Below are 12938 nucleotides of genomic sequence, written 5' to 3'. Positions count from 1 at the left end.
CTGGTTCCTTCTCTAATCAGAAACTCGGAGTTGTTTTCCCCTGAGTCTTAGTCCTTTTGGTATATGGGGACCTTCCTGCCCATTGCTGTGGTGCTCATAAACAGACTTGGGAAATGCAAAAGATCCTTAACTCAAAATTGAGGCACCTTTTGCTCAAGAACAAAAGGTGAGGACGGGGACACCTTGACCACCAAGAATTGAGACATACCAGAGCAAAGTGGAGAACCATAACTTGGCCTCCATATATTTGTTTATATGAAGACCAGAAGGATGTGTGTTCTTAGGTGCATGTGTGCTTCTGTTGCTTGTTTAACCATATGTTTTTAGTGGGCAACTGACTCACACACTATTTTCTCCTAGGAAATATTTAGATCTGCACTGTCCAATATGATAGCCACTAGCAACATGTGGCTATACAAATTAAAATTTACATTAATTAAAATCAAAGAAATTAAAAATTGGTTTCTTTAGTGACACTCTCCACATTTCAAGTGCTCCATAGTCACATGAGGCTCAAGGCTGCTGAAATGCACCGTGCAGAGAAAGAACAATTACATCATTGTTGACAGCCCTATTGGACAGTGTTAGTACAGGTTATGGAGGTACAGATCTTTAGCCAACTCATGTGTATGTTCTTGTGTATGCTTGTGTTGGCATGTGTGTGCTGCTTCTTTTTATGTTATGTTTTGTTCAATTGTATATGATTCTCAGTATACTTAATGGAGTTTGCATATGCATGTGGTTTTTGAGTTAGCTGAATGAGAGTGCACTGTTTTTTAATTGTATGTTACAGAGTGTTTCATGTAACAGTTATATGTAAATTGGTTAGAAATCCATGTAAGCACCTATACTTTACAACTAGGATGAGTGTAGGTCAAAGAGGAATGAAAAACAGTACCTTGGGTTTGTTTCTGTGACACTCTGTGTACAACACTTGCATTCAGATTTTCTTCACATTGAATGCATGTAGAAGAGAGGGGGGTAAAGGTGTAATATGGCAACATGTATGTGCCCTTCATCCTCTGAAAGAGACTCATGGACTGATTTTTTTCTTGTCTCACACCTAGATATAAACAGACAGCTCCAAGCAGAGTCCTCTTTATGCTAAGTTGGCAGCAATTTATCTATATGGTTTGAAGACGACTGAAGTTCTTCAGGACCCACAGTGAGTTCCTCACTGACCTTCAACAATTTCCATATTTCCACTCTTGGGAACATGGTATATTTAATTCTAAAACCTAGACTAGTTAACATGATGACTGTGAATTGTGATATAACTTCTCTGTCTTACAGCATCTGCAATATCTTGGTTTTCTCGACTGGTCAATGGCCAAATTCTTAGAACTATAGAGCCTTGTATGCTCTCAGGTAGCAGTGGAATTTGTGCTCTAGTGCAGGTGTATGCGTTCTGTGTCTGTGTTCAGGAATCAGCCTTTTTGAAGTGTTGGAGATGGATGGAAAGAGAGAGGCAGTGGCAGATATTAAGAAAATTAGGTATTGGCAAATTTATTACCAATGCTTAAGTCAAAGGCCATAGGTGTACTAATTCTCTGGGGCCATGGTCTGGGCTTCACAGACTCCTTAAATCAGGGAGAGACCAGAGATATACACAGATTTTTGGTGAGCTCTTTGATCTTGATTAATGACTCCTCATTTTTATCATCTTTCTTAGGCTAAAATTAGAGGTATGAAATATTATATAATTGAATTTTAGAATATATTGTAATTTCTGAAGTGTGTTATAGGTCATTCAACTGCTAAAATAAGAGATAATTTTTTTTAACAATTTATTTTTTATTTATTTCTTTCCCCTTCTCCCCCCCCCACCCCCAGTTGTCTGCTCTCTGTGTCCATTTGCTGTGTGTTCTTCTGTGACTGCTTCTATCTTTATCAGTGGCACTGGAAAGCTGTGTTTCTTTTTGTTGTGTCATCTTGTTGTGTCAGCTCTCCGTGTATGCGGCACTTTCTTTCATGCTGGGCGGCTCTCCTTACAGGGCGCACTCGTTGTGCATGGGGCTCCCCTACGCGGGGGACACCCCTGTATGGTACGGCACTCCTTGCGCACCTCAGCACTGTGTGTGGGCTAGCTCGGCACGGGTCAAGGAAGCGCAGGGTTTGAACCACGGACCTCCCATGTAGTAGGCAGACACCCTATCCTTTGGCCCAAGTCCACTTTGCAAGAGATAATATAATGAGCACTACTTTTCATAGGACATGTACTAAGCATACCAAATGTAATTGTTCTTAAATTTAAATCTTCCAATAATGCTATATGTTGGTTGTTTGTGTATAGGTATGTGTGTTTGTAAAAGAAGCTACATAGAGAAAGAGAGACAGAGAGAGAGAAACAGTAAGGAATTGGTATAATATCAAATCAGTGGTAAGTTGTGACAGCAAAAATCAGATGCAAGCACACAAGAAGTCTGACTGAAGAGTCATGAAATTAGTTAGTGTTCTGGAGGCTGTTCACTAGAAATTGAGCTCCCCAAAGGAAAGGGCTTTCTCTTATCTGATTTATTACTATATTCTTAGTATGTAGCAGACAGATTTATATGTTTGAGAAAAAAGGAATTGTCTCTGACTCTCATGGAAGGACTTGATGTCTTTCTATGACTGGGCAGGATGAGGCAACCACACAGATATGAGATTTGTGTGCATATTAACAATTACATGGAAAAAGTTTTGACCATACAATAATGTCTCTGCTTAGCATTTGTAAGTTCCTCACATTTCCCCTTCGCTTTATCAACGAGAGAGAGAGAAGAGCAGTCATGAGGTGGGAGAACCAGAGCAGCGTGTCAGAATTCCTCCTCCTGGGACTCCCCATCCGACCAGAGCAGCAGGGCGTGTTCTTTACTCTCTTCCTGGGCATGTACCTCACCACGGTGCTGGGGAACCTGCTCATCATCCTGCTCATCAGGCTGGACTCTCGCCTCCACACCCCCATGTACTTCTTCCTCAGCCATTTGGCTCTCACTGACGTCTCCCTTTCTTCAGTCACTGTCCCAAAGATGCTAATGATCATGAAAACTCAGAACCAATCCATATCCTATCAAGGGTGCATTTCACAGATGTATTTCTACTTAATTTTTGCTTGCATGGACAACCTCCTTCTCACAGTGATGGCATATGACAGGTATGTGGCCATTTGTCACCCTCTACACTACACCGTCATCATGAGAGAAGAGCTGTGTGACCTGCTGGTGGCTGGCTCCTGGATTCTCTCCTGTGGCAGCTCCCTCTTGCACACCCTCCTCCTTGCCCAACTGTCCTTCTGTGCTGACAATATCATCTCTCATTTTTTCTGTAGTCTCCCTATACTGCTCAAGTTGTCTTGCTCAAATACCTCTTTAAATGAGCTGGTTATTTTCACTGTAGGGACTGCACTTGTCTTATTTCCATTGAGTGCCATCCTTGTCTCATATGGCTGCATTTGGGCCTCAATCCTGAGGGTCCCCTCAACAAAAGGTATCTGCAAAGTCTTGTCCACCTGTGGCTCTCACCTCTGTGTAGTGTCTCTATTCTATGGAACAATTATGGCCCTGTACTTTTCCCCCTCATCAAATGACTCCAATGGCAGAGAGATGATTGCCTCGTTGATGTATACAGTGGTGACACCTATGTTGAACCCCTTCATATACAGTCTAAGAAACAGAGATATGAAATTGGCTCTGGGGATACTTTTCAGAAGTGATATCCTTTCCTCCAAGTGAAAATCTCCAAATCATGTTCTTATTTCACACACTGACCCTATCAGTGATGCCTATTGAAAAATTATTGAGTTGGTCAGCCTTGTTTCAGCACCATCCAAATTCTCCTTTAACATGGGCAGTTAAGCTATGGAACCTCATCTTTTTTACTTTAGCCATATGTATAATGTCCTTTATTTTTCCATTGCCCTAAATATGAAATTGCCTGCAACACACGCTCATCTTTGGATGTTTCAAAGTACTAAACTTCCGTTAGTCAAATATGTAACTGATAGTTCTGAATAGGTTATACTTATCCTTATTTTACTGAAGAAAATATGAAGTGCTTGCTAAGATTATAAAACATACTAATCACTTCTCTTAACAGGACATACAACAGGACTTTATGGTTCCTCTTTAAAGATAAAACCAATTTTTTATCTGGACTTTTTACAATTGGAAGTGTGAAATATGTTTGTATCTTAGACTAAACTGTATCTTCTCATTCCCTGAGTTTCTTACCTCATGCTGCCTATGGTAAGAATTCTTATATGATGGTACCTTTCTTTACCTATAATGAAATGAGCAATTGGATCTTTAATTGGAGTCAGTGTAAGTCTGTTTAACATGGTCGTAATAGTTCAAAATGCAACTCAACAATAGGTACTATGATTTTTTTTTTCCTTCGTGGTTACCAAACTTATATAGCCTTTTTTTCTTTAATACATAATTTTTTTAAAGAAGCTTTAGATTATATAAATGTTACATAAAATAATATAAGGGATTCCCATATGCCCCACTCCCTTCCCCTCCTGCACTTTGTTATATTAACCACATCCTTCTTTTGTGTAGAACATTTGATACAATTACAATTGATGAACCCATATTGGATAATTGCTACTAATCAAGACTACAGTTTACACTATAGACTTTTTAATGATCACTTAGAGTTTCTAGCTGTTGAAGTAAATAGGCTAGCAATCAGACTCTTAATTTCTCTTTTTTGTTTATTGTTTTCCAAGTTACAAATATTCAGTGAAGTACCTAATTTTTTATTTTAGTAAAGCTCAGATTGCTTACTTTGTTAATGCAGTGGCTACTTAATAAAGTGTTTTTGTGTTTTTTAAATCCTAATTTTTTTTATTTTATTGTGTCTCTTATAAGAACTTAATAAGGAAGCACAGAGTAGCCTACCCTATTATCAAATTTCCCATGCTAGGAAGAGTAATTTTTTTCTGTCTGTTGGATTTTTACATGAGAACACCCTTATATGCCTCATTAATGCTAGTTTGGGAAAATGAGGGTTTTCTTTTGCTCTCAAACTGATATCCCACTTCTGATAGGGAAAGACTAAATGCAGGCAGTCATCATTCATACAAAAATACTTATTGTATGGCAATGTGCCCAGGAATTTTCTAGGTTCTGGGCATACGAGTTAAGGAAAAAGTCACAAAAGTCAATCCTCATGTACATTTTACATTCCAGAAGTCCTGATATCCTTCATAACATTCCTTTTCTCCAGAGCAGTTTCTAACCTTCTAACTCACCCTGTGCTTACTAATTTGTCATTGTCTCTACCAGAATGTAAGCTCTGTAAGGATTTTTGTGTCTGAAGTAATTTCATTCTATGTTTCATTTTTGGTAAAAAAACAAACAAACAAACAAAACTGCCATGAAGAAAAGGAACCTAAAAAGAGCAAGAGTGCTGGGCATGAAACTTGTCATCTTAAATTGTGTGGTGCAGGTAGAGCTCACTGATTAGGAACCCATGGGGACATGTAAGCACACCTGGGAAAATCTGGGAGAAAAGCAACTGTGACAACTCTTAAGCAAGAGAGTGCCTGACCTGTTCCAAAAACATGTAGGGGGACTCTGTTGCTACATTGGGCTAAGTGAGGGAGGAATAGGTGGAAATAAGTTTAGAGATATTGGGGCTTCAGCCTGTAGGACACTTAAGGCCATAGTAAAGTTTTTGGTTTTTACTCTGTGTGGTTTGGGAAGCCATCCAAAGCTATTCAGTAGAAGAATATCCTGATTACACACATATGTATCTGTGTGTATAAACATATATATATGTGTGTGTATGTATGTATATTTCATATAATTACTTAAAAACAGATTTATTGAAGTGTAGATGGCATCACATATAAATAAAACTGCTCATATTTAAAGTGCACAATTTAACTAGTTTGCCAAATGTATACACCCATAAACTATCATCACAAATAATTAAGAACACAGTGTTTCCTCTTGCTTCCTCTCCTGCCCTGTCTTCCTCCTCCTACCCATTCCTAGGGAATCAATGATCTCCTTTCTGTCACATAGATTATATAAATGGAATCATACTGTATGTACTCTTCTAGAATTTATATAAATGGAATCATACTGTATGTACTCTTTTGTTTCTGCCTTCTTTGACTCAGCATAAGTATTGTGAGATTCATCCACATTGTAGCATAGATCAATAATTCATTCTTTTTATTGCTGAATACAGTATTCCATTATATGGCTATACCATAGCTTTTTTATTCATTTACCTGCTGATTGACATTTAGGTTATTTCTAGCTTTTACCCATAAATGAAACAATGCTGCTATGAAAGTTTTTGTACATATGCTTTCTTTTCCTTGGACAAATAATTAGGATTGGATCATATGCTTGATAGATTGATAACTATTTATCATTTTAAGAAATGGCCAAACTGAGTTTCAGAATGGTTGCACCCTTTTACATTCCCATCACCAGTGTACAAAAATTCCAGTTGCTCTACTTGAACACTTGGTATGATCTGTCTTTTTAATTTTAACAATTTTGATATGTATACAGTGGTAACTCTTTGAGCTTTAATTAGAATTTTTATATGATTATGTTCAGCATCTTTTCATGTGCTTATTTTCCATCCATAAATCTTCTTTAGTAAGTGTCTGTTCAAATCTTATTCTCATTTATAAATTGGACTAACTTTTGAAAAATTTTATATATTCCGAATACAAGTTCTTTATCAGATACATGATTTGTGAATATTTTCTTCCAGCCTGTGACTTATTTTTTCATTGTCTTAGTAGTGTCTTTCAAAGATCAGACAGTTTTTAATATGATAAGGTTCATTTTTATCAAATTATTCCTTTAGGAATCATGATTTTGATTATCTAAAACACTTCACTTAACCTAAAGACATGAAGACTTTTTTCTCATGTCTTCTTCTAGAAATTTTTAGTTTAGGCCAAAAAAACATTTTCCCCAAGTATTATTTCAGTGGTATTCCACAAATTTTGATATGTTGTGTTCTCATTTCATTCAGCTAAAAGGCTTTCTAATTTCCTTTTCTATTTTCCTTTGACCCAAAAATTATTTCAAAACATGTTATTTAGTTGCTAAACATTTGGGAATTTTTCTAGCTATCCTTTATTACTGGCTTCTTATTTACTTTGCTCATGCTTAGAGAGCATATATTTTATGATTTAAATTTGTTTAAATTTATTAAACCTTGTTTTATGCACCCCAAATATGCTCAATCTTGATAAATGTTCCACGTGCTCTTAAAAAGAATGTATATTTTGATCTTATTTAATGAAGTGTTCTGCAAAGGTCCACTAGATTTACTTGATTGGCAGTATTGTTTAGATCTTCTATATCCTTTTTCATATTCTAATTGTTCTATCAATTTTTGAAAGTATTGAAATCTCCAACTATGTATGTGAATTTATCTATTTCTTTTCCAAATCATCAGTTTTTGCTTCATGTATTTTGAAGTCCTGATACTAATTGCATAAACATTTAGAACTGTTTGACATGATGATGAATTGACTCCCTTAGCAGTATGAAATGATCTCTTCAAGTGCTGGGACTTACTCACTCTTTCCACACTCACGGGTGGGAATGCTTCCTTAAGAAGCCTGAGAAGATATTTTCTGTCTAGACCTCAGATTCCATGGTTCTGTCCTAGTAGAGATTTTTCTTTCCCTTTGTCCTTTCTCTTTCCCTTTTAGTCCAGGCTGGCAGTAGTTCTGTTCATACATATCTCACACACACACACACACACAATGACTCTGATTTATATATAATACTTAGGGTCCAAACCATAACACAACAGGATGTTCCACAATCCTTCTTGGATAACCGCACCTCCAATCCAGATTGGCACAGCATTTGCTTACTGATTTCATGTTCAGTTATATCTTCACATGGAACACTATTTTCTGCAGACTCATTTCCAGAAGCTCTGGAGTTTCCAAACCATCAATTTCTAGTTTCTTTGGGCCCAGGATTTTGGTTCTCAGCTTACGCATTTTCTTTTATATTTTAATGTAATTGGCAAGGAGAAATAGGCTGTACTTTCCATGCTTAGCTTGGAAATCGCTTCACCTAAATATCCAAGTCATCATGTTCAAGTATTGCCAACCATCTGACTTAGTGCTGCCAAATTCTCCATCACTTTACAACAAGGGTCACATTTTCTTCAGTTTCCAATGACACATTCATCATTTACTTCTAAAGCCTCATTGGAAGTATTTTTAGCATCCATATTTCTACTAATAGTCTCTTCAAAGCAATCTAGCCCTTTTCTATCAAGCACCTCACAGTTCTCCAGCCTCTACCCATTACTCAACTCAAAACCATTTCCACTTTTTGGGTATTAGCAATAGCAGAACCCACTCTTCTGGAACCAAAATCTGGTTTAGTTTCCTGGCTGCTTAAAATAGATACAATAAGATGGGTTGACTTACTAATGGAAATTTATTAGAATACTATTTTGAGGCTGGGAAAAATGTCCAAATCAAGGCATCATAAGGAGATGCTTTCTTCCCAAAGACTGGATGATGGCGATCCTTGACACCTCTGTCACAAGCAAGGCACATGATGGTACCTGCTGATCTTGCTCTTCTTTTCCAGGCTTCATTGCTTTCAAATTCTTGCCTCCTTGGCTTTCTCTCACTCTCTGTATTCATTCCTTTTATAAAAGACTCCCTTAAGAGGATTAAGGCCCAATCTGACTGAGGTAGGCCACACCATAACTAAAGTGACCTCATAAAAAGATCTTACTTACAGTAGGTCCACACTCACAGGAATGGAGTAGATTTAAAAACATGCTTTTCTAGAGGTATGTACAGCCCCCAAATCATTAAAACTCCTATATTCTTTGTAGTAATATATAGAAAATTTGATTATAAATAGCTTCTTTTCTTCTCCTGTCCTTTGTGTCATTATTGTTATGCATTAATATTTGTGTGTGTTTAAATATTTGCATTGTGATGGAAGTCAGTGTAATCAAATCAGAACCTGTTTGAGATTGGGCTTTACCCCGCCACCAAAAACACACACAGGCCATACTGTATGCAACAGAGTGACCTACTCCATTACTTGGGTACTTCTGATACCAAAGATGACTACAAGCCCCTTGATCCAGCCATTGCCATTCCCAAGTAGATATAATTATAGAGAGCATGGAGTATGATAGACGTCCGTGATACTTTGACCTGTGATTCCCATGGCTCTGTGTATCATGATCCTACACAAGTCCTTGCACAAGCCTCTCTCCATGAAACACAGGAAATTCAGCAATTGGCCCCTGTTGACTTCTTTCCTAACCATGTGGGCCTTTTAAATTATGGTGGCTTCTTCTCTAGCTATGGATGACTTTCTATGGAATCACTGTCTAGAAACTTAGGGAAACAAAATAAATTAACTTCATGACCCTTGCCCTGAAACGCATGTACTGGGGTATAGAAAACAAATCCAACGTTCGTATGATAAGAGTCTGGGGATGTTTTGAGACTGGAGCAACGTGGGGAGATTTAGGAGAGTCTTGAATGACACAATTATGATTTATATATAAAAAATCCTCTAGAGTTTACAAAAATACTTTTAGAGCTAAGAAACATTATGAACAAAGTTAAAAAAAAAAAAAAAAAGAGGGAGAGAGAGTCTTGAGCAAGATCCAGAAAATGTGCTTTAGTGAGAGAAGCAGAAAGAATCTGTAGAAGCCATTCTAGCAGTGGAGTTGGTGATGCACCATTAATGTAGTTAAAACATAATTGATCTCTGATGCCATATAATAGAATAATACAAGTTTCATTCTTTTGTGGGTATAATAAACTTCTGGGTGGAGAAGGAGAATGTTTGTCTCAGAAACTGAAAAGCAAGTCAACCATCACTCAAATGATATCCTTTCCTAACCAACTATTTAAAATTTAACTCTTCTCTACTCTATCTCTTTCAACTCTGTTTTATTTTACTGTGTAACATTATCACCATTATACATACTTTTGTAGTATGCCTTAAAAGAGAATGTAAGTATTGTATTTTTATAGACCTAAAAAATATCTCACATATGTGATAAACATATAAATATATTTGTTCAAGAAAAATGAAGTTCTTATATTTTTTAATGTAACATTTTCTGTGATCTATGTATCTTTAAAAGAGGCAATTAAATTTTTTAAAAAAGAATGAATGTTTTTAAGATTAAATGAGATAATGTGCCTGGACAAAACTTTTTAAACTCATGCTTCCATACTTTGTTAAGCTGTATTTTACCTATTATTCTTTTATTTGAAATTTAAACCAAGTTTACGTTTAAAAAAAAGAATGAAGGAAAGAGAGAAGATGTAAATGAACTTGATATTTCATACAATATTTACCAAGCACTATAAGCAGTTGGAAATATTATGTATAATCCTTGGGGATAAAAATATTAATCCTTAACACTTACAGTTGATACAAGGACTTTGCTTAGGGACACTCAGTGAGTAAGTGGCAGAGCTCATGCTGATCTCTGGTCAGTCTGTGTTTAAGCCCTTGAGATCAATCCCTCTATTTCACCACCTCCTGTTCAACCTGAGCCCCTACCCTGCAGAATGCCACAAGGGAGTACAGAGTGCAAGCTCTCAGCACGCAGTGGAATTTGTGCTGTAGTGAAGGCTGTGGTCTGAAAGCCTAGAGGGATGAGACCTCACCCTGTGCCATTCTGTGATGAATGGAGAGGCTGACTCCAATGCTGTGAGTGCTTCAGAAGCCAGGGATATCCTTGACCATTTGCAAGAACAGGCAGTGGGAGACCAACATGTCACTGACATGGGGGATCCTTTCCCCTGTGACACTTGTGGCTCAGCCTCTTTGGACCCTGCACAGACTCCAAGAGAAACTTACCGTGCGGCGTTGCTGTCAGTCGGGGCGAGTTCCCGCAACTGTCTCCGCCTGGCGCGAGCTTCCTCGCCTGGCTCTTCCGAGGCAGCGGCCGAGGTAAAGTAGCTGCGAGCGGGCGGCGGGCTCCATGGAGAGGCGGTAGTCCTGGCAGAGGCGGCTCTCCCACCCCGGCCCCCGGGTTCCAGTGACCCGCGCTCGCGTCCTGCACCGCCTCCCGGACTGCCCCGCGCCACCGCCCTCCCCGCGCCGCCGCCTCCCCTCCGGCGCCCCTGCGTCCAGACTCGCCCGCGCCCCTACTTCCGGGTGGGAAGGCAGCGGCCAGAGCCCGCCTCTATGATGAAGTTCAAGCCCAACCAGACGCGGACCTACGACCGCGAGGGCTTCAAGAAGCAGGCGGCGTGCCTGTGCTTCCGCAGCGAGCGGGAGGACGAGGTGCTGTTAGTGAGCAGCAGTCGGTATCCAGACCAGTGGACTGTCCCAGGTGGAGGGATGGAGCCGGAGGAGGAGCCCGGTGGTGCTGCCCTAAGGGAGGTTTATGAAGAGGCTGGAGTCAAAGGAAAATTAGGCAGACTCCTGGGCATATTTGAGCAGAACCAAGACCGAAAGCACAAAACATATGTTTATGTTCTTAAAGTCACTGAAATATTAGAAGATTGGGAAGATTCTGTTAATATAGGAAGGAAGAGAGAGTGGTTCAAAGTAGAAGATGCAATCAAAGTTCTCCAGTGTCATAAACCTGTACAGGCAGAGAGTATCTGGAAAAACTGAAGCTGGGTTGTTCCCCAACTAATGGAAATTCTACAGTCCCTTCCCTTCCAGATAATAATGCCTTGTTTGTAACCACTGCACAGACCTCCGGGTTGCCATCTAGTATAAGATAGAGAATCAGGAGGACCTCTGCCACCAAATGCTATCTCATGGAGAGAAAGTCTTCTCTGTTTTCCTTGGCAAACATACATCTGAATGACGCTTGCAAACTGTCTGAATTTGCCATACAGGGTTTTCAAACAATTTGCATGTTTTCAATTTTTTTTTTAAGTGTAAAATATTTTCATAAGCCTAAGCCATAAGTTTTTTTAAGATGCCTTAACTGTGGCCCCCACCCGCCACCTCTGTGTTATTTTTGGTTGTCATTTTTTTTCACAGCCCTTAAGATTTTTGTCCATTTGACGCAGTCTGATTTTTTTGTCATGTTTACTTACTTGTGGGTGTATTTTCCCCCTAAATTGTTTTTCTCATTCTACAGCCTTAATGTACTCAACAAATCCTTCTGTGGCGAGAACTGGTTAAAATATTTCTTGGTAGTGAAGAAAATTGTACATTCATTCCAAAATTTGTTTCATAGGATCACAATCTTAATTGATAAAATTCCAGATTTGAGCTATTTCTGTGTTGTGCAATAACTATTTTGACAAAGGATTTACTTTGCTCATTTTAGGAATCCATCTACCCATTTGTCTTAGTTTTCATAACTGGTATTATATAAGCTACCTAATACATCTATTTCCCCTCTAACTCGAGAGTAGTTTACATGAAGCATAACTAAAGTTCTTGATTTTCAGGGAGGTGTATTGTTAGCAAAATGCAGTGAGTAAATACATCTTACCATGAAAACTAGACTCATGGAATTTTAGTGTGCTCAGTGGCCAGCTCCCTTTATCCACTTCTCTACACAATACCTTAGGAACCATATTTCTCTCAAGATAAATTGCTTTTAAAACATATTTTATTTTTCAATATAGTGACATCTCTTTGTTTAAACTTCCATGTCTGCTAATGACCACAGGATTGGAGTCTAACCTTAAATGCTCAAGCAGCAATGACTGTGTCATAGTTGAGTAAAACAGCTTTCTCGTTCTGCTGCTACAGACTTACATTGTTAGGGCACCTTAGAATGTCTCATCTTTCAAAGATTGTCAGTAGGTACTATTTATCTTATAACTAAACTGGGGCACTGTAACGTACCCTGAATTAAGAATTATTTTGTCTTATCCTTGCCTTATACTCACTTAAAATCAAGAATCCCATCTGAAACACAGGTACCTTTTCTGAAACTCCTGCAGTCCCTCCAAGTAGTCGGAAATGAAATGGGAAGAAAAGCCT

At 38.5% G+C, this 12938-nt stretch overlaps 2 protein-coding genes across 2 annotated transcripts; both read left to right on the top strand.

Annotated features, from left to right (window-relative positions):
- Positions 1–2771: 2771 nt before the first annotated feature.
- LOC101429129 (olfactory receptor 1J4-like) lies at positions 2772–3713 on the top strand. Its single transcript, XM_012522713.3, has one exon. It carries the CDS (start codon positions 2772–2774, stop codon positions 3711–3713), a length of 942 nt encoding a protein of 313 aa, XP_012378167.3.
- A 7438-nt stretch (positions 3714–11151) lies between these two features.
- Positions 11152–11845, top strand: LOC101426047 (diphosphoinositol polyphosphate phosphohydrolase NUDT4B-like). The gene is given in 2 exon segments (XM_058302430.2): positions 11152–11582; positions 11585–11845. Coding segments are annotated over 2 exon segments (546 nt in total). The 5' UTR covers positions 11152–11168; the 3' UTR covers positions 11717–11845.
- Positions 11846–12938: the final 1093 nt, after the last annotated feature.

This window comes from Dasypus novemcinctus, chromosome 8 (assembly GCF_030445035.2).
Source record: "Dasypus novemcinctus isolate mDasNov1 chromosome 8, mDasNov1.1.hap2, whole genome shotgun sequence".
Lineage (NCBI taxonomy): Eukaryota > Metazoa > Chordata > Mammalia > Cingulata > Dasypodidae > Dasypus > Dasypus novemcinctus.
This window is presented reverse-complemented; position numbering and strand designations above follow the sequence as displayed.